The 22,037-nt window shown below is 46.3% G+C and overlaps 1 protein-coding gene across 1 annotated transcript in view; it reads right to left on the bottom strand.

Annotated features, from left to right (window-relative positions):
* LOC127178049 (intermembrane lipid transfer protein VPS13B-like) overlaps positions 1 to 22,037 on the bottom strand; it is a 78,856-nt gene that overhangs the window by 35,695 nt on the left and 21,124 nt on the right. The window contains 11 exon segments of the mRNA XM_051130677.1: positions 4,160 to 4,277; positions 4,353 to 4,767; positions 5,530 to 5,668; positions 6,743 to 6,857; positions 7,787 to 7,949; positions 8,488 to 8,703; positions 9,989 to 10,200; positions 10,294 to 10,528; positions 12,237 to 12,364; positions 13,586 to 13,712; positions 13,785 to 13,897. Coding sequence (XP_050986634.1) covers positions 4,160 to 4,277; positions 4,353 to 4,767; positions 5,530 to 5,668; positions 6,743 to 6,857; positions 7,787 to 7,949; positions 8,488 to 8,703; positions 9,989 to 10,200; positions 10,294 to 10,528; positions 12,237 to 12,364; positions 13,586 to 13,712; positions 13,785 to 13,897 — 1,981 coding nt within the window.

The raw sequence follows: 22,037 nt of genomic DNA, 5'->3' as shown, positions 1-22,037 counted from the left end.
TTAATATCCTCGTACACAAATCATCATCATCATCATCATCATCATCGCCGCAGAGCCTCCTCTGCCTCCTGAGAGCCGTAACTCGCCGCACGTCGACAGCAGGACGGGCTTCCTGTGAGCGCTGTGGGAACGAGCCGCCGCTCAAACTCACCGTGTTTGAACTCCATTTCAACATCTTAATTGCTCCGGTCATTTATCTCCCGCAGAGTTTATATGTCACAAACAGCCTGTAAACACACGACGACACCAGCCATGTGCTCAACAGAGAGAGAGAGAGAGAGAGAGAGAGAGAGACGGGCAGGGAGGGGCAGGTCATTATCTGACTGAACACTGAGGCAGATGCTGAACTTTGACCTCCAGAGTGAATCACGCTGATGTCAGTGATCAGTTCGGTTGCGCATTGACACTGTAATGATCACTCACAGACAGACGCGACCCAAAGACACAAGTTTTACTTGTGACTGCACTGATTGAGCAAGATCATTCAGGAGAAGTCCACTTACAAAACAACAATTTACAGATAATGTACTCACCCCCTTGTCATCCAAGATGTTCATGTCTTTCTGTTTTCAGTGGCAAAGAAATTATGTTTTTTGAGGAAAACAGTGGAGGATTTTTCTCCTTATAATGGGCTTCACTGGTGCCCCGATTTTGAACTTCCAAAATGTAGTTTAAATGCAGCTTCAAAGGCTCTAAACGATCCCAGCCGAGGAAGAAAGGTCTAGCGAAACAATTGCTCTTTTTTAAAAAAAAAATAAAAAACTGCATACTTTTTCAGGGTTTCTGCAGGTTTTATGAGGGTAAATTTAAGACTTTTTTAAGACCTTTTTAAGACCAACTAAAGAAAATTTAAGGAAAAAAAAATCAAACGGAAGACAATACGGCAATATGTTCTCTAAGTATAGTTCGAGTTTTACTTTCACTTTCAAATTGACAGCAATTCAGTGTCTAGCAATTGTTCGTTATTAATTCATTTGAGTTTTCCCTCTTTTCCTCGCTTTCCTTCAGTTTTAAGTAGCTTGTAAACAGGGCAGCTGCTGGCCAAATGGGTGCCCTAAGCAGAATTGTATTGTTATGCTCCCTCCCTCATTATGGAAGTAAAAAAAAAAAAACACACACACACCTATTACACAAGGTCAAAATAGAACTTTAATAAATGAATAAATTGCAATTATATTGTATTTATAAATTACAGTTGTAGATCTAGACAGTTACCTATGACTATGATTATATTAGGCCTAATACAGTTGTCTAATTGATTTTATTGTCTCAAGCATCCAAAGAACACACAAAAGAAAATTAAGCAGTTTTACTTTGATAAAACCATGGTTAATTTTGGCAAGGGTTGTGATGTCCACATGTTTTTGTTGAAGAAACTATAGAGGCTGTAGCATTTCTATCACAAGATTAAGTGGATATTTGATTTAAATATTTGGTCACTATTAAACAAGGATTTGTTCGTCCCGTAAGTGTAACAACAACAATTATTGGCGTCCTTTGCAGGCATTTGTAATAATATGTAATGTACATAAATAGTTTATTTCATATGTATTTTATCAGTTTTATTCAATGAAAGCATATGATTATTTTTAATTAACCGATCATTATTGCCTCATTGTCTTTATATCGGTTAATGCATTTTAAGCCATGGAAACTATAAGGCAGGTGCGTTGGTGGTGGTAAAATGATTACCGACAGTAAAACACGTTATTAACGTTAACAGCCAAAAACGTTTCTCAAGATTATGAACGCACCTGAAAGTGATACACGGGCGTCATCTCGCCTTTTTTTCGTTTTCTTTTCTCGGCGCCGGACCGCTTATTATGATTACAGTCAGCCGCAAACATTAGACTAAGTTACTTGAGGTGAGGGCGGGCGCGGGCGCGGGCGCGGGAGGAGTGGCGCGTTACGTGTGCTTATCCTACTGTATGTGTGTACATGTATGTATATGTCTATGTTAATATTACGAAAATAACTAAAGGTTTTTTTTTTTTTGAGCAACTGCGCATTTTACTTTCACTTTTAAATTAGCGGCATTAACATAACGTAACGAACTTTTATTAACAAAACGAATAATAATATACCATGCTATATGCCTAATATAAAATAATAACTTTACGCAAAGTTTAAATAGGTATACAAAAATGAAAAACACTGTGGAACCAAATAAATAAGAAACGTAGAACGTTTATAGCAAAACGAATAAGAAAGCTTGGAAGCACGGCATACACTTTGCACGCTTAATATAAATTAAAAAAAACACATACGGTTTAAATAAATAAAAATCTGTAAACACGGTGGAACCAAATAAATATGAAACTTCCACTATCACCTTAGATAAACGGCATAAGTGAAAAGACTTTTCAAAATCCAAAATATTTTTAAAACAGGCGCTTTTGCATTTCGTTGAAACTCTTCCGCCATAGTCTTGTCGGTCAGCTCCACTCACTCTACGTGATAAATAAAATCTGATCTGTGATGCGACTGTGGTTCGGCACACTGCACTGAGCAGCCGCGTTCAGTATTAATTATATTTTCTGTTCACTAACTAAACTAAAGGATTTTTATTACTATAAAAAAATTCAAATGACAGTGTGACTGACAGATGAAGCGGCTCATACCGCCATCTAGCGCGTATTGTTTAATGAATATTAAGCGACCTAAACCATGTAGCACAGAAATTACCCCTTGGCTTCATTTTAAAACGAAACACACGAGGAAACAATCCCTCACGAAAATTAATGCCATAATCATATGAATTTAAGACTTTCTGCTAGGACTTCAGACCTTTTCAAGGCCTTAATTCACGGGAAAGCGATTTAAGAGTTAAGATTTTTTTAAGACCCGCGGAAACCCTGTTTTTAAGCACAAAAGCTGGTGTAGCACAGGCTCTGGGATGCGCGTCCACGACGCTACGTAATATTGAATCATGACGAAAGGTCACGCGGAACTACAGACCCAGTGTTTACAAAGCGAACGCGCAAAGACTAAGAAAGTGCAAGTAAGTCAAACGCTGTTTACAAACAAAAAGGTACAACGATGTCAGACGATTTTGAAGTTGTAGGAGAAAATAAGATGGAGTTTTTCACCATACGCTACTCTGAGCCAGAGAACACAGACGATGAACTTAGACATGATTCATAGTGTCGTGGACGCGCATCCCAGAGCCTGTGCGACACCAGCTTTTGTGCTTAAAAAGTATACACATTTTTATAAAAAAAAAAAAAAAAAACGAGCGATTGTTTCACTAGATAAGACCCCTCTTACTCGTTTAGAGCCTTTGAAGCTGCATTTAAACTAAATTTTGGAAGTTCAAACTCGGGGCACCATATCAGTCCATTATATGGAGAAAAATGCTGAAATGTTTTCCTCAAAAACTATACTTTCTTTACTACTGAAGACAGAAAGACATGAATATCTTGAATGACAAGGGGCTGAGTACATTATCTGTAAATTGTTGTTCCGGAAGTGGACTTCTCCTTTAACCTTTAGCAAAACCTTTAACCTTTAACCAAGGCCTGTGATTGGCTGTTCGCCAGCGATGTCACACATTCATATGCACGGGCGCCACAAACTCAGGATCAAAGCCTGAGCTGACAAAGAAAGTTGATGATCAGCATCATGTTGGTACAACAAAGCCGGATTGGAGTGGTTTGGTTTTGTCAACTCAAAACTAATCCTGTAACTCTGAATTTGTTACACTACCATCTCGGTACAGGCCCCTGAGCTAACCATAACCAACCCACTCCATCCACACAGATGAGAAACATTTCTGCAGACACTTTTATGCGCTTTCCACAATTCAAGAGATCATTAGCCCCGTTAATGAAGCTTTTCCTCTGAATGAAACAGATGAGAGGAACAGCAGTATGAAACACAAGTAGTGACTGTGTGTGTGTGTGTGTGTGTGTGTGTGTGTGTGTTTGTGAGAGAAAGAGTGTGAATGTAAGTGTTGTGGTTGTGATTCTCACAGTGGGAGCGTCTTAGAATAGCATCAGAGAGACCACAACTATTCACTCGAACACACACACACACACACACACACACACACACACACACCAGTGACATCAGTCTCAGCACAACTCCACAAGATTTCAATGATCTGCTCTGTGAACACCAGCACTGTGGAAAAACACCAGACACACACACACTGACTCACTGGTAGATGTCTTTGCGCAGTACGGAGCGTGGCAGTGGATTATCAGCCTGTGGAGCGACGCTCACCGATCCGATCTTCAGCACAACTGTGTCTTCCTTCCTGTGCTTGAGCTGTGAATCTGAACACAAACACAAATCATCATCATCCTCATCACCAATGTGTAAGAGATGCAGCGAGGGCGACGTGTGCTCACGTGTGCTGCTCTGCTTGTCCTCCAGAGGGCAGAAGATCCGGATCACGCTGGTGTTGACGTAGACGAGCGGCAGGCTGCTGGACGACAGCGAGTGTCCTCTCATCGGCTGCCCGGCGGACACGTGCTCTCGGATGGGGGGACGCGGGTGTAGCGGCGGGGACACGTGGAAGACGCGTGCCACCGTCACCAGCAGGGGGCAGGAGAGCACCAGGTCGAAGGGCTGCGCCGTGAGCAGGATCTCGTGCAGGTACTGCGGCGACCCGTCCGCCCCGTCCTCGCACAGCCGCTGAGACGCCGGCACGCGCTCCTGACGCGCCGTCAGCTTGTGCCGCACGTTCCGCGTCACGGCCTGCGTGTACGTCACCGACAGGAAGCCGTGCTGCTGGTGCGACACCTCCAAAGCCTTCGCCGCCGTCTGTAGGGCCGCCAGAGGTCAGATACGGTTAAGGCTCGAGCGATCGTCGCTCGCTACAATCACACAAACTCAAAGCGACACGAAAACAGCCGCGTCAGCGCGTAATCAAACACGCTCGTGATCAGACAGAGAGACGCCGCCGCAGCGCATCAGGCGTCGGTAACGGACGCCACGTCACGACTGCGGCCGCTGCCAGCAACACTCGCTTCAGCTGCACTTTGGGTTCTTCGGAGCGAGCGCAGAATTGAAACTCACATTCTGTCACATCTGTTTCGTAGCAACGTTTCCTGAATTGGGGTTCATGCATCATACGCCATCACGGATATCTCGTTTAAGAACAGTAGCCGTTATAAAGTTCAGCGTTATTTCTCGTGAGGCGTAAACGACTGTCATTTCCGTGAATTTGTTTCTTAAATGAGACGACCTCAAAGATATATACGAGGCTGACAAATACGACCTTTGTGGGACACGTAATATTAACAACATAATTAGTTCAATCAGAAACGTTTCCAAATATTCCACATTTAAACTAAACTGCCAGACATCCCGAACAGCGGCTGACGTCTGCGTTTCACACTTTAACGTCCTGAGATTTACTCAGAATACTCGATTGACATCCTTCAACATCCAGGGCCGTTACAGCAGCTTTGATCGGCTGATTCGCGCACTAATGAATGCGGACGAAGCGCGGTGTCGCCGGCAGCCGGCGTCTGAGATCTGCGGAAGCAGCGTTTGTGTGGAAACAGAGGCAGCGGCTCTTACAGGTGGAAAGAAGCTGAAATGGCTGTAAGGCTCCTGCTTGCTGAGCGGTCGCAGCAGAACCGTGCGTCTGTTCAGCTTTTCAGTGCAAGAGAGGACGACCCCACCACACGGGCCGGCACGCGGTGGGCTCTCTTCAGCACTGCACACACACGAGAGGAAAACACAAACACAGAGGTGAAAGGTCAGTTCAGAGCTCTGATTGGCTTGCCGTTTGATTGGAAGCTGGTGAAAAGGATTCTGGGAGCAGAGAGAAGAGAAATCACCAGAGGACTGAACGTGAGAGAACACACACACACACTCCCCAAAACACACACACACACACTCTCTGTCCAACACCAGGAACAATCAAACGACTGCAGCGTCTCACGGCTCTCATCCAAAACCTAGTGAGTAGGGCTGGGTTTAAAGTAATGCTTTTAATGGTTTGGACTCTTTAACATTTAATATTATACTAAATGTAGAAACATTTTACACATAGCTACAATATTCCCAAATAAATCGATATTGAATCAGATCATGAAATCAGTATCAGCAGCCATGCTAACAGAACCAGAAGTGTATGATGGGATCGCTCTCCCCGAAGGCAGCGTGTTTTTGCCTCTAGACTTTGTAAGAGAGCCTGAGATCTAGATCGCCGTGGAACGGGACAGAGAGCAGCGGCGCGTGGGCGAGCGTTTCTAGATTAGCGGTACAAGCGCTCCGGAGCTGCAGGGTCTCACCGCAGGCGTCTCCTTGCACTGCAGAATCACTCCGCCATAGAGCCAGTGCTCAGCAGGCCTACAACACACACAAGCTCTGGGTGAAAACACTGGGCCGCACCGACACTCTGACCCACACGCTTCTCTCTGCTCCCAAACACATCACAGTAAACCTCAAACCTGTGTGTGTGTGTGTGTGTGTGAATGAGCGTTTGTGTGAGTGCATGCGTGTGTACTTGTTTTTGCTACATTGTGGGGACCAAATGTCCCCACAAGGATAGCAAAACCTGAAATTTTTGACATTGTGTTAAAAAATGATTAAAAATAGTAAATGATGTTTATCTGAAAGCGTAACGATGCAAACATGTTTTCTGTAAGGGTTAGGGTTGGGTTAGGGGATAGAAAATATCGTTTGGTCAGTATAAAAACTATAGAAGTCTATGGAAAGTCCCCACAATTCACAAAAACAAACGTGTGTGTGTGTGTGTGTGTGTGTGTGTGTGAGCTGCACTTACCTGCTTCTGTAATGATCTATGTGGAAACTGCCCACTTTACACTTCACCTTCGTATAAACGTCCTGAACGTCCACAGATGCGCTCATGTCCTCCATCTCTGCCATCACACACAGCTCTGAAACACACACACATGTATTTGTACATCTTGATATAAAACACAAGTTCTTGTAAAGCAGCTTTACAGAAATTCGTAATAGTAATATTTAGAATGTCTTAATGTCTTCTAGTCACACTGATGAGCTTTCAGTTTATAACATTTTTGTTTCACAACAAACTTAATTACTACTAGCTGATGTGTATTCTTTAACTCAAACTTCTATATAGTGTAAAAGTCAAAGGCTCAGTCTCCTCTGGATACACAGTGACAATAATGAAGCAGTTCACACACACACACACACACACTGCAGATGTGTAGCAGGAGATGCTCTTCATCTCATTCATTCTGCATCAGCAGCAGGTCAAAGGTCAGAGGTCAGCGAGCTGCTCGTTCTGTGTGTGTGTATGAGCACACCCGGAGGATCATGTCAGTTTTCTGTCAATCTCTGCTTGTTCTGCCGTCCGGGCAGCTGTGATCCCCACGGCCCAAGAGCTCAGAGCCACTTCCTGTTTCCTGTTTGAAGAGGCGATACGTCCATTCAGCACCAAACAGCCCCAAGAAAAATAACAACAAACACCAGCGGCAGCGGCGCGGCCGAGAGCTCAAAGCGTTCCTCCGGGGCTGCGACTCTCACACGCGGTTCTGCGCTTCCCTTCCGCATACGACGCAGAGCGCCGCTCCCGCTCTCCCTCGCAGCTGCGTGTCACGCGGCCGTGACAGGAGGTCCAAGATCAGCAGACGGTCCTGCTGCGCTCGTCTCACCTCTGCTCTCGCTTTCCTTCCTCAACCCTCTGTCTTTCCCTGCTTAAAATATCAAGCGCTAAAGCAGCGACGGGTCGTTTTTGGCCGAATCACACACGGAGGTCGCCTCACTGTTCTGAGACGTGCTGTGAGAGAGGTTGAGTGTATCTGTATGTGTGTGCGGCGCGTGTCTGTGCACTCGGTACCGTTGTTTCTGGGGTCGCAGGAGAACAGCTTGAGTGTGAGTTTAGGCAGCATCCACTGCATCCAGACGCTGAGTTTTCCGCTGGCGCCGCTGATGCTGCACGTCTTCTGCTCCAGTGTCATGGTCTCACACGCCGCAGGATCCTCGGTGTGCACAGAATCACCCTGAAACACACGCGACACACTCCCCAAAGTGAGCCAGTTGATACATTATATTATAATTGATAAACATTATTATTAATTATTATATTCATATTAATTAATTTATATAATAATAATTAATTAATTAGTATTATATCCTCATGAAACAACAAGAGAACATTTACTGAAGTAGTGAGTCACTTTATGCTGATTCGTCAGGACTCTAAACATCTTGTTTCGTAAGTTTCAGAAAACATTTTATCCTTCATTAAAACTTACGCAATTATGAAATTACGAGCGTGTAAATATTTTACTGCCGTATTTATATTCATTTAAAAAATATATATATATATATATATATATTAGTAAAGAAGATAGTTTTATGTATTTGCAAATGACACTTTTATATATCTGTAATTTTGTTTTTGTGTTGTCAAAATTGTTTTATGTCTGTGTGTGAATAATATATTTATAATTAACATATATATTTGTAACCCATCCACACTTACACATATACCTGATCAGTCCGTAAGTGTGGGTGATGATGTGTGTGACCTCTGACCTCTGTAGGAGAGCCCAGGTCGGCTGACGGGCTGTAGGTGCTGGTATCCGGCGGGACGGTGCCCACACTGCTGTGGACGGGTGACGAGGGTCCAGCGGGGGGCGCCGAGGAGTCTGGGAATCCGGCCGACGCTCTCTGAGCTCCTCTGCTCTGCATCCGGTCAAACACGCTGAAGATCTGACTCCATCGACACCACAAACCAAACACCAGCTGAACCTGAGACACACCAGAGCTTGATTTAACACTCTTCATGGCTTCAATTTAGCGAATTTACGACACGAACCGAACGCATTAAGAGCTTCTAAAGGGCCGCAGATTAAAGATGAATGTTGAGTAACTTCCTGCTAAATCATAACACAATGAAAAGCTTGTCGAAACGAGCGGTTTGACGTCAATCGTCTGGTGTCACGTCACTCTACGGCGCTTCCTAATGTCTCCAGAAGAGCATCATCAGCACATCCTCCGAGTTCACGATGATCAGCCGCTCATGTTCATAAGCGGATCGCTGTCATCAGCCGCTGGCTGGACGCCTGAACGGCTCTATAAATAAACTCCGGTTAGTTCAAACACAGCAGCTGAGTCTAACTAGTTCCAACCGTGTGATAACAGAAAACATGACCAACATCTGTTTAGACAAACAGTTAAGAAACGCTGTGTGTGTGTGTGTGTGTGTGTGTGGAGCATCTCATCCATGAGTTCATCGCTGGAGTTCAGCTGGATTCTCCTCTCAGGATCAGAGAGCTTCAGTTTGGATTCACACACACAGTCTTAGAAAAATAAGCAGAAATCAGAGGATTGATACCACTGAACACACACACCTGCAGACCATCAGAACATCACAGAATCATGGTCAGATTCAGTACACAAAATCACAAACGAGCGAATCATTTTTTCCTCCTGCTGGTTTTCCAACTGCAGTTCTGCTTCTGATTCCGCAGTTTGTTTTGGGCAGCTATTATTGAACACGCGTTTCCTTTCAGCCACATTCCGCTCACAGCCGACGGCGCAGAGAGAACGGCAGCCAACGGGCACGCGGCAATCAGCGGCGCTCGCAGATCTGCGCTCAGATACGTCAACATTCATTTCACAGGGACCCAAACAACGAGACGCTCCGTCCGAGAGCAGACGCGAGCGCTGGCGTTCGGAACAAACAGTCCGGATCTCACGTTTCCAGAGAGGATCAAGTGAATCGTGGGTTTGTGTGCAGATCAACAACAGAAGGACGTTCACGTTTCCGCCCGGCGAGGTGATTCAAATCTGAACAGTGGTTTGACTGGTTTGAATCTGTCACTGTTATGAAGAATAAATTGAATCCGTCTAATGAATCCACAGCATTGACTGATATTTAATATAAAAAAACACTGAATATTATATATTAACAAAAAACAACACTAAAACATACATCAGACCGTATAAATATACACACACACACGCACATATATGAACTTCTTTCTTTCCTTATTTAGAGAATGCAGTGGCCTGATGGGAAACGCAGCAGTACCTGAGGGTTGGAGCATTTCAGGTGCACCGGCTGCAGGTCCACATGCAGACACATGATGAAGGCGTCTTTGCTCTCGGGCTGCAGTTTGGGTGCGGTGAGCGCCAGCGTGGAGGTGCAGCCCACCGGATCGAGCACGCTGAGAGATCGCTGCTGTCCCAGGAGAGAGTAGACGCTCAGCTGACTCACCGACACCGTCCACGGGAACGCATCGCCTGCAAACACACACACACACACACACACAGACGCGCGTCACTCTCTTGCTTCGGAACGCACGGAGAGAAACGTGAAGAGCGCCGCTGTCGTACCCTCCTCCAGCACGGGTCTGGGCACGGTGAACGGGACGTCCTGCAGCGGCTCCATGCGCCGGTGTCCTGCGCTCAACACGCTGATCTGCGGCAGACACAGCACCAGCGTCCCCGGCATACACGCCTGACTGTGATACCAGCTGCGGACGGTGCCGGGGATGTCGCCGCACACCAGCGTGCTGGGAGACGGGAGGCTGTCGGACGGCATGAACACGCAGCACGACTGCAGCTCCACCTGCACAAAACACACAGGGACCGCGCGAGCGTTAGAGATGAGCCGTCTCCTCACCGCTTACACAAACACACTCAGACTCAAACACACATCTTGTTAAGGACATTGCATAGACTTCCCTTGATTTTCAGGTTGATCAGGTTAATGATATTTTCTATCAGCTAACCCAACTCCTAACCCTCCACTCACCCATCACACTAACATGTGCAGAACACTAGACTTACATCAACAACATCTTTCGGCTGATTTGTAAACATTTTTAACTAGTGAGGACCTGTCAAATGTCTCACTAGTGGGTTGGCAAAGTATTTCACAATAGAAGTGAAGACACTTGGTCCAAAACAAGTAGAATCAAAACAAGCACACACACACACACACACACACACAATCAGACACACACAGAGTGATTCTGGAGGTCTTGAGCACTCACAGAAGCTGCCGGTTCTTGCGGTGTTGGCGGTGGAGGTGGTAATCACGTCAAATAAACTGTGAAAGCGCAGCGGGTGTGTTTGTTTCTGCTGGACGCTCCATTAGCGCCGGCCGCTGCCGTAATGAGGCTTTTGATGTGCCCGTTTGTTTTCCCTCCAGCGCCGGCGGCCACCAGCAAACACGAGTCTCGAGCTCTTACGCTCGTGGGTTTAGATGGATCTCAGAGGAACGGACAGCGTAAGCGTTTAACAATCTACGGAAAAGCTGAATCAGGTCGCAGAGTCACAGATTTCAGCACACGCTTCACTTTCGCAATGTGGGGAAACGGTCGGTTTGATCTCGACAGTCTGATTATAACATCAGGGATCTGAACTAGAACTAGTCTGACTAACTCCTTACTTTGGTTCTTTGCAGATTCAAATTAGATCAATCACGTAAATGACTTAAAGAAACATCCAATTACCTTATGACAAACACTTTATATATAGGAAGACTCCTATTACATACGAATGACAGAAAGTGCCATGCCCAATATGCTGAATAAGCCCCGCCCTCTACACGAAAGAGCCAATCATTGATTAGTAAAGTCATCGCCTCGCTGCAGCTGCCGTTAGACGCTCCGGTTCCTATTGAAACAGGCGGCGTTTGCAATGATTGCGTATGCACACTGGTCTAGCATCAAAAACAAGCTTTTTTATGTTATTTGAACATAAGAGACAAGTCTGAATTTCACTGGTGTGGAGCTGCACTTGCACGCCCAAGAGGTGTTTCAAAGATGGCCGCCGAGTGAAATGACTCGTCTTAAAGGGACTTTGGTTATGACCAGTCTTAAGTAAATGGTTAACTTGAATTACTAGTCTAACTGGTTTGTGCAAACGGCCGAGGCGAAATGGCACTGATGGAAACTTCACAATCAGACGTGAAAGGAGCGAGCGTCGAGTTCACGTTGACGGCAGAGTTTAATTCCTCGCAACACATCTGCTGCGTCCCGTGAGCCTCACCAAACACAGAGAAAATATCCTGTTCGTTAATGCGCGGCAGCTGAGCGGACCTGCGTTACTGCGATTTTCCGTGGCGACGGGCGTCTGTTAGCGCAGATCCGCTTTCAGTTTTTGTAGCAACCTGCTGCTGCGAACACACTCGAGTCAAATATAACAAAAATACCTCATGACACAATCAGAGAGAACGACACAGACACACGAGAGTCAAAGAGAACAGCAGGAAGTGACCGCAGCAGCCGACACAAACCTCACAACCATCACACACACACACACACACACACCTGTAGCGTGAGGCGTTTGACGGCGTTCCAGGTGTGTGTTATCAGGTTCTTCATGTGTTCCTCTGGACTCACGTGACATTCTTCAGATGATGGAAAAACCTTCACTGGAACAGAAAGAGGCCTCGACTCTACACACACACACACACACACACAGTGTTAATGCAGACAGATTTAGATCATTCTTTATGTTCATAACACGCACACTGTTGCACAAATACACCAAGACGCACACAGTCAATCGTGTGTGTGTGTGTGTATATACAGATACAGCTATAGCTGCACAAATCAAACACAATTATTTGCAGGAAGAAAAGAGAAGGAAGTCGAGTTAAGACCAGCTTTAGTGTGTGTGTGCGTCTGTAGACCGGTGTTGTGTTTCTGTTAATGAAAACCACGCTGCAGTAAAGCATCGACTCTGAGAGGCTTTTGATTACACTGGGAAATGATCAACATCTGCAGTGTGAAGGTCAAACCATCTCGAGCAGCTCCTGCAGACAAGAAACATGCAAACCAGCCCAAAACCTCCCACACGACACCACCTGACGAAGCAGCAGAGCGACTCCTCAAACGCTCCTTAAACGCTCAACCATTTGTTTTCCTGATAAATACGCTGCTTTAGTTTAAGTCGGCGCCGATAGCCTTGTGGTTAGTGCACGACATATACTGCTCAACTGCGCTCACGGCGACCCGAGCTCGATTCCCGTCTCGAGGTCCTTTGCTGATCCCGTTCCCCTCTCTCTACCTAACCCTTTCCTGTCATCTCTTCACTGTCCTATCTAAATAAAAAAAAAAAAAAGTTTAAAAAAGGTCCAAGTTTGCTGTGCTTGTGGCCAGATCTTACATTTTTGTTTGAAAAAATATTAAACAGAAAAATTAAGAAATGTAACTCCTGTTTATAAACGCTTCTCATTACTAACCTAGTGAAAGTTGGTGATGTGGTTCAAGTGGAAAGACAAGAGCTTAGGCATACAGCAAGTATTAAACAAATAAAACAAACCAATTGAAATATGAGATAAAAAGGGAATTCTCTGGTAAAACTACTGGCGCAGAATCTGAAAAGTGGTTGGGGACACATTTTAATTCTCATCAGCCTCTCTTCACAATACAAAGCAGTTTCAAATGGCTTTTTAACAAGACACACATGGGACATCAAATGAACATCTACCAAACATCAGCAAACGAATCCCTTTTAAACAGAACTTTGAAAACTAAAACTGAAACGCTGTTGCAAGCATGCATGACGGAAAATGCATTTTTTCTTATTAAACAGAACCTTAATGAACAAACGGACACTATGAACAAATGGTGCGTCCCGGTGTGTGGGGCTTGCTGCGTACGTGTGTGTGTACCTGTCACGGTCTTGGTCTTCACAGGACTGCTGGTGTAGTCTGATGCCTGATTACTGGGTTGTTTGGTTAGTGGTGTGCTGCCAACAGATGCTTCATCCTCTCTCCTCTTCTTCATCACCATGGAAACCTGCAAGCATCACTCAGCATCAGCAACTTCACACACACTCTCACACACACACACACACACTGACTGATGTACCTGTTGCGTCTGTCTGCTGGCGCTGCTTCTCTGAGGGTGGAAGAGCAGCCAGGAGGACAGAACAGGATCCACATTGACAGCGACGCCCTGAACGCTCACCAACAGCACCGCACCTACAACACACACACAAAAACACTGAACACAGGCTCTCTGCACAAACCGCCGCTCACTCTCACTTCTCACTGAGAAGAGCATCAATTAGCTGGACCGGCCTATTAGTGTGTGTGAGTACACACACACGCACACACTATCACTTCAGACGAGAGCTCAAAGCAACTGATAATCAGCCAAAAATAACATTTTTCTTCAATAAACGTTCATGAAACATCAGCCTCTCTGGTTCTTAAACAATCATCTTTACCCACAGTTCAGCGCTGAGGTCATCCGTCACGACCGCGCGCGCGTAATGGCTCCCATGCCTTCGGGATTTACTGGGAATTCTCTGGCGTAAATCAGAACGCCTCAATCATCCGATAAGAGCGCCGCCCGTCCCGCTGATGAGCTCCCACTACTTCCAGAACGGCTTTGGACGCGTCCGGGATCTTGTATGTCAGGCCCGCAGGCGCTGCCCTGTGAGAGCCAATCAGCTTCCAGCATCACAAAGGATGAACTGAACGAGGAACACAACATGAGCACGAGCGTTTGCGTGTGTGTGTGTGTGTGTGTGTGACAGAGGGACTGCATTAAAGGCTCATGTTCAACATCCTGTTGTGTGGCGCTGCCTTCAGCAGGCCGATCTGCTCTCTCTCCGGTCCAGCGGCGTGTCTTCTCTTCCTTTAAGAGCTCTATTAAGGGAACTTTATGGCTTTTAAGAGGCCGCGTGTGAGATAACGCTCAGAAACACACACAAACAGAGCGTCCAGGCCACCTGCGGTCCCAGCGCTCTCTTCCCATCATGGCTCGGGCCCAGCGCTCCGGCTCCGCTATCATAAACACGCGCGGCACTTCAAAGCTCCTCCGGCCATTGAAGACGCAGCCGTACGGGGGACGAGCGCTTTGAAGTAGCAGACACTGAGGGCCGTGAGGACGTTCGCCTGTCAGAGCAATGCCTGTAATTTCAGGAGTCGTCTGCACCGGCCCTGAGACTGTAAACAAGCAGCGGAGGAGATTCATGTGCTCTGGAGTCAATGTCACACACCTGCGACCGCTTCTCTCTCTCTCTCTCTCTCTCTCTCTCTCTCTCTCTCACTCACTCACACACACACACACACGTTTGTTTTTGTGAATTGTGGGGACTTTCTATAGACTTGTATAGATTTTATACTGAACAAACGATACTGTCTATCCCCTAACCCAACCCTAACCCTAAACCTAGCCCTCACAGAAAACATGTTTGCATCGTTACACTTTCAGATAAACATCATTTACTATTTTTAATCATTTTTTAACATTGCGGGGACCGCAGGCCGGTCCCCACAATGTCAAAAATTTCAGGTTTTACTATCCTTGTGGGGACATTTGGTATGTAGCAAATACAAGTAATGTAGCAAAAACAAGTACACACACACACACACACACACACACACGCACACAACATGGTTTAGAGCTGAAGGCCTGTTCACAGCAAACACAAGCATACACAAAGAGTCAATTAGCTGAGCAGATGATTATCAGAGTTTAAAGTGATAGTCCAAAAATCATAATCCTGATAATAATCATTTCATTTTGTTCCAAACCTGTATGGCTTTTCTTCTCCTGTGAAACACATGAGAAAAACACTCGGGTTCAAACAACTATGGAGCTCACTGACTGTCACTGTATGGACAAACGGAAACAAGACATACAGGCTTGGAAAGACATGAAACGTTGAGAGAAGGATCATTTTTGGGTGAACTATTTCTAAACAGAGCAGACGTTCGTGACGTGCATCAAACTTCACTACAGGAGATCACATGTCTGGAGAAAAAAAAAACACTCTTCATAAGAAAGAAATTCATAGTTACAATTCACACTTGTTTAAAACAAGCATTTCAGTCAGTAAGTCTTCATATCAAAACGTTTTTTTAAGATCTTGAGAAAAATATATTTATACTGAGAGAACCAACACACACACTCAGCCTTTCATCTGCTTGATGTTATGCCAACACCCAGACCAGCCAATCACAGAGCTCTCACACACTCATGCTGCTCTGTGATTGGTGGAGTAAGAAAACCATCGGTTCAGAGAGAGCACCTGCAAGTGTGAGTGAACTTCAGAAAACGCAGCGTGTCGAGTGACCGTCATCACATCATCGTCGCCTCGTCTTTACATGAGGAAGCAGAAACACGCAACCTTATTCCACCAACGGGCCGAGCAGAAGCCGTTCGACCGCAGAAACACACCGCGAACCACACACAAACAGGATCACGCGCTGCACGTGACCTTTCTGGAAAATCACAAACACAAACAGTGAAAAGCGGCGCTGGATTAAAAACCCAGTCAGACCAGATGACTGAAGTAACTAGAGAAACACCACTCCAATAAGTTTTCAAAGCACTGGTGTTCTCACGTACAGGGCGCAGTAATGCAGTGTGCTGCTGATCAGGTGCATGTTTATCTTTGACTTGTGAAATCTGAATCTCTCCCGTTCACTTCCTCCTAGCGGTAAGTGGGATCCCTGTGCAAATAAACTCCAGCGTCAAGCGCTTGAAACTCAGAGACCTACATGCAGCAGGACACCATCTGAACCGCGCCGCTTATTCAGTTCAGCTGCTGCGAGCGGAAACATGCGCCGCTGCATTAGATGACTCACGCCGTTACAAACGCAGGAGCTGCGTCAGCGCGGCATTTCACGCGACTCGACTTGAGATATGACATAAACCTCGACATCAGCTCTGAACAAAACTGACAGTGAACCCAGAGTCTGACTGAGAGCGAAAAACATGTCAGAACAGGACACGAGAGAAAATGAACATACAGGAGAATTAAAGCAGGGTCACATCTGAGAGAAGTCAAGCCCCGCACCACAGACAGACAGACAGACGGACAGACAGGTTCAGGAGTGTTGAGTGAGTCTATCAGATTTACACCGGTTTCATCTAGTTTATGGGGTTTAAAATTGAGGTGGGATGTTTCTGTTCGAGAGTGAAATACAGCTGGAATTACAAGCGTTACGCAGGAGAGATTATTTACGCTTTCCTATAGAGACGACATAGATGAGAGACACAGATACAGGAACAAGCGTCAGATTTACTGCAGGACACAAACACGTCAACTGAGAGAACGCAGTAAATCACGCCGCAGCGCTGCGCGACTCCCTCTGAGGGGCGGGGCTTGAGTGGAGGGGCGGGGCATGAGCGGTGCAGCCGCTGAAAGGCGTTCTGATTCAAAGACACTTCGATCCTGCAACCGACTTCAAAGTCACAAACCCGATGTATTACAACCAGCAGCAGGCCTACAGAGAGAGAGAGACTGAAACATATGGAGAGAGAGAGACACGCGCATTTAGAGTGAGACTGCGTTGGTTTATTTGAGTAGAGAACGACCCTCCGTGTGTTTGACGTCTCTATTCGATGGGCTTTTGTAATTATTTATTTAGAGAGCAGGCAGCCGCGCAAGCGTTTACGCTGAGCCCATTAGAGCCCGAGAACACAAGACCCGCCCGCAGCACGGCTCCGTGAGAGATCATAAAAAATGACAGACGCCCACATATCAGACCGGCGTCATCCGACGGACCGTCACACTGTCACAAACCAACAAACACCGGCTCGTGCTCTGGTGTCCGGCGGGACACGGGAAGCCGCCACAGGGGGGCAGTGATGCCATGAGGAAACCAGAGGGTCACAGAGGCTGCAGAGCAGTGCATGATGGGAGTCCTCACAGCTGTAAGTGCAGCAGGAAATAACAGTGCAAATTAAGGCCAGAACGTGTCAAACAAACGACTTAAAAATGAGCAGGAGAGAGTGGCACTGCGGACCACCCACAACTACCGTTTACCAGCCAACTAACTAACCGACCGACCGCAGCAGCCAACACCTCACCTCACCTCGCCTGTCTCTCTCTCACTCCGTCCCGTCTGTCTCTCCCCTGACTGAAATGAGACACAGTTCCTACTGAACACACCAGCCAGCGCAGGAGCTCTTGCAGCAAACACACACACACACACTCACACACTCTCTCTCGCTGTGGTGCTCCAGAGAGCTGCTGTTTTACAGGCCGCTTCAAACAGAACCCGTAATTACTCATAAGAACTCACAAACCACTCACACACACTCATTACACAAGAACTCAAAACACACACACACACACACACAGTTTGACTACAGCGTTAAAAGAGTCACTCATAGAAACAAGAGTTTAATCTTTAAAAAGCCAAAGTAACGCACACACAAACACACACAGGGTCCCTGAGCTCATGCCAGGACAGACTGAAGGACTCTCAACAACCCTGAGAACACACATACACACAAACACACACTTGTTTTTATCATGATGAGGACTGTCTATTACCTTCTGCAGTTTTAATGCTGAACTCTCACACAAACCTTTTGCAGTGGGTGTGGTCTGACTGTTGTTATGGGTGTGGTTTGAATATAGTAGGCTTAATGTGGTATGGATCTAGAGGGTGTGATCTGACTAAAGCGAACAGGCGTGGCCTGAAATGAGTGGGTGTGGTCAGAATGTAGGGGGTGTGGTCTGAATGTAGCGGGTGTGGTCTAACCCGAGCGATATTATTAATCAACAGTACATCAGCATTCAAACTATCCAAAACGCAGCTGCCTGCTCAATCTACACACACATAAATGACTCGCTCCGTTCCACACGTGAAGCCGTGTCTCTCTCTACTCTCTCTCTGGCGTGGAGGTCACGGGGTCAGTGGTCCTAAAGGGAACATCCTGTCAGATCTTTGTGTCTAAAACTTCCTCTCAGAAATTCACATTCCATCACAGTGTTCCTACTGGCTGACTTCATTAATTACACACCGTCACTCCAGCAGAACTGCGAGCCCTAACGACAGGCCTGTAATTAGCTTAATTAATTACAGATTAACCCACCGCCGCAGCGCTAATGCCTTCTTTCTGTCAGGGACTTGCCCTCCTCCAGATGCAGCGCTGGGAACGAACCCGCGGCGGCTCACCTTCACTGATCAGGAGCCTGTCTGAGGGATCATGGGAAAGGGCCGGTTCTCAACCCTCCCACGCGGCCTCGTGTTTTGATATCTGCACTCGACCACGGAGACTCCAATTCGTTCCGCCAGCAGCACAGAAAACTACCTGCTGATGTCCGTGAGCGCATGTGACCCGCAGTTATCAGTTAGCTAGAATCACAAACTACAGCCCTGCTAACAACCCGAAGAGCCGCGGTGGATTTAACGCCGTCAGCTCACTGGGAAAGAAGAACCGCTGCCGGAAAACACAAATACGGACAGTCTAAAGAATATGAACCGCGATTTCACAGCTGCGACACGTGCTGCCAAATGTCACATGAAAACCTTTCTGAGTGACGTTTGCCAGTGTGAGATCAGACGAACACAAACGACACATCTCCAGCAGGGTTGAGCTCCAACAGAACTGAATCCAGAGAGAGGCTATCAAATTAAAACTCAATTTCTGAATTTGATTTAGCAAAGCGGATGCAGATTTGCCATTTGAATGAATGAAGAAACAAATGAATGAATGAACAAGAAACAAATGAATGAATGAACAAGAAACAAAGTCCTGTCTGAACGTTTCAACATCGTATTTAATCAATCAACTTTTGTGCAGCAGAATGGAAGAGCACTGAATTTCCCAGAATGCACCACCCGTGTCGAATTTTTCTTTAGAAGCTGCGTTCCGACTGACGGGGTCGCTGCACAGCGTTCATACAATACAATATGCAAATGTAACATTCATCGCCATAACCATTCATAAATACTACAGTTTGTATAATAATGACAGCATTTATTGTAACTCAGCGACTCAGCTCCATCGTTAGTTCTAACTGGTGACGTCCAGTGAAGCGATGTTCCCTTATTCCCTGTGACGTTCACACAGTGCCCTTTGAACTGAACATGTTCGCTCCCTTCAGATCGGAATCTCACTTGAGATGGTGAAATACCCTGTGAAGTCCACTTGCGGTTGAATGGAACGCACCTAAACTGTAATTCTTTACCGCCAAACTAATTCAACTTCCTGTATGTTGTGGCTAGATCAATCTATAATCCACAGTTTACCCTCGAACACTAGAACTCTATTTCCATTTTATCTACTTGCTTTCTTTTGAAGTATGAAAAAAATAATAATGACTTGACCCTCTAACACTGTATTTTAAATGTATATAAAATCTTGCCACATGTACTGCATTAACCGGGACTTGTCACAACACTTTTATAATGTTGCTCTTTTGTTGTTTTGATGGCTTCTATTGTCTCCATTTGTAACGAGCAGCAGTCGTTCAGTCACTCCTGAGAAACTTCCACTGGACACTGAATGTTTCAGAGTCACTTCACCTCTGTGGGAAATGAATCCTCCACCCTGGGAATTAAATTACACCCAGTAGCTGACAGGAAAGAGCCCAATTTTCCAGCTGTGAGCCTGTCAGTGCTGAGAGAGAGACAGAGAGCATAACCTTCACACCCCAAACCCTCACTACACATGAAAATAGATGAGGTTAAATTATTCAGGTCATCCGTCAGCTACGTGATTTCTGTACCACAATCATTCAGTACTATACGTTTTTACCGATCGTTTTCATCTTCTTGATTCAATCCCGTTTTTAGCTGTTCAGTTGTTCTACACCTCTGTTCTCTATGTGGTTTTAATTCTCCTGCAATTCGACATGTACTTTGTCATGCCAGTTGTGCTGTCAGAACATCTCTGAGACGTTCAACACATTCACACTCCACTAATTCAGCTAATGAGCCGCCGTTTGGACTCCGCTCGCTCTGCATCTCACAAACGTTTCCTGATGCGCCTGATTCTTCGTCTCTTAAACGTCAGATCAAACGCAGTGTTTTTTCCAATGGCCTCCGCTAATAGACGAGCAAATCTCACACACATGCTGGAACACAGAGAGAATGAATTCCTGCCACTTGCTGCATCTGCTCGTCCAAAAAACCAAATGATGCAACGGCTCTTTGGTTTTACGAGAGTCGTGCGAGTTTGCAACGATCTGTTGAAGAAAGAAATGCCACCCAAAAGCAGCAGCGCAGCGATTCTGCAGCACACGGGTCGGAGACGAGACGTCGAGCGACATCACTTCTGCCTCGATGAACAGATTACAGCAGGCAAAGGTGAACGCGAAAGCCAAAAAACACAACAGCAAGAAAGATGAAGGTCTAAACACATTCAGAATGACGGTGGTCCTCCGTGAGGAGAGAAAAGGGCCACTCGAGCTTCCAAACATGACCCAACAGACTACATCACCGCATAAGCCACCGCTAACAGACATCACAGGCAGCGTTTACGAGTCTCACTACATATTTGAATCTTAAGTCACTTCATTCAGTGTCTTTTATGTGATTTTAATAGAACACACAACTAATCAAATTCATAGCAGTCAGAGGACACAAACTGAAGCGAAGTTGGAAAGCGGCAGGTTTGAGGAGAACAGAACCGCGAGTGCGTTTACACGGAGCGGAGACTGTGGGAGCTGTTAACGGAGATCAGAGCTAACGGACTCACGCCGGCCCCGGAGCCCCACGCAGCCGTCCAGCCGGAGATCCGGTGTCAGGCCGGGGTGTTTGCGGGGCGATCAAAGCCGCGTCAGGCCCGATCCACCTGCTGTCATTATTCTACCGCCTCGAACGCGGAGCGGCACGGCCCAGCTGCAGCTCTGACGCTCGGCTCGACGCGCTTTTAATGAAACCGTCTGTCTGCAGCTCCGCTAACAGGAGAAACACGTCGAGCGCCGCAGACAATGCGTACGTAATCTCAGTCGATCTGTTGAAACGCACATTAAAGGCGCCTTTGTTCTGCCGTTCCCGCAGCTCCAAGCGCAGCTCTACGCCGAACATCTTCGCCGTTCGCTGCGATCGACCCCTGCGTTTGATTAAATGTAGCATTTTGAAATCCCAGAGTTCTGAGAAAGACATAAATCAAACTCTCACAGCTGCATGAGCGCCTGAGGAGAACACATGCGCCCCCGCTCCGCTGCGCTCTTTTTCTATCATCATAAAGCTCGAGTCGCCTCACGGTTCCCCGGGGACGAAAAGAGAGAGTCGGAGACAGAGAGAGAGACACCTGCAGCCCTCAGCTCGCACTGCACACCCATAAAATACCCAACATCCCCCACTGCACTAATCCACACGCCACCAAACTCCTTCTGCCAGATGTGCAACGAGAGCGCGGCAC

The sequence above is a fragment of the Labeo rohita genome, chromosome 16, assembly GCF_022985175.1.
Source record: "Labeo rohita strain BAU-BD-2019 chromosome 16, IGBB_LRoh.1.0, whole genome shotgun sequence".
NCBI lineage: Eukaryota > Metazoa > Chordata > Actinopteri > Cypriniformes > Cyprinidae > Labeo > Labeo rohita.
The sequence above is the reverse complement of the archived record's forward strand: the minus strand, read 5'-3'. Positions and strand labels throughout refer to the sequence as shown.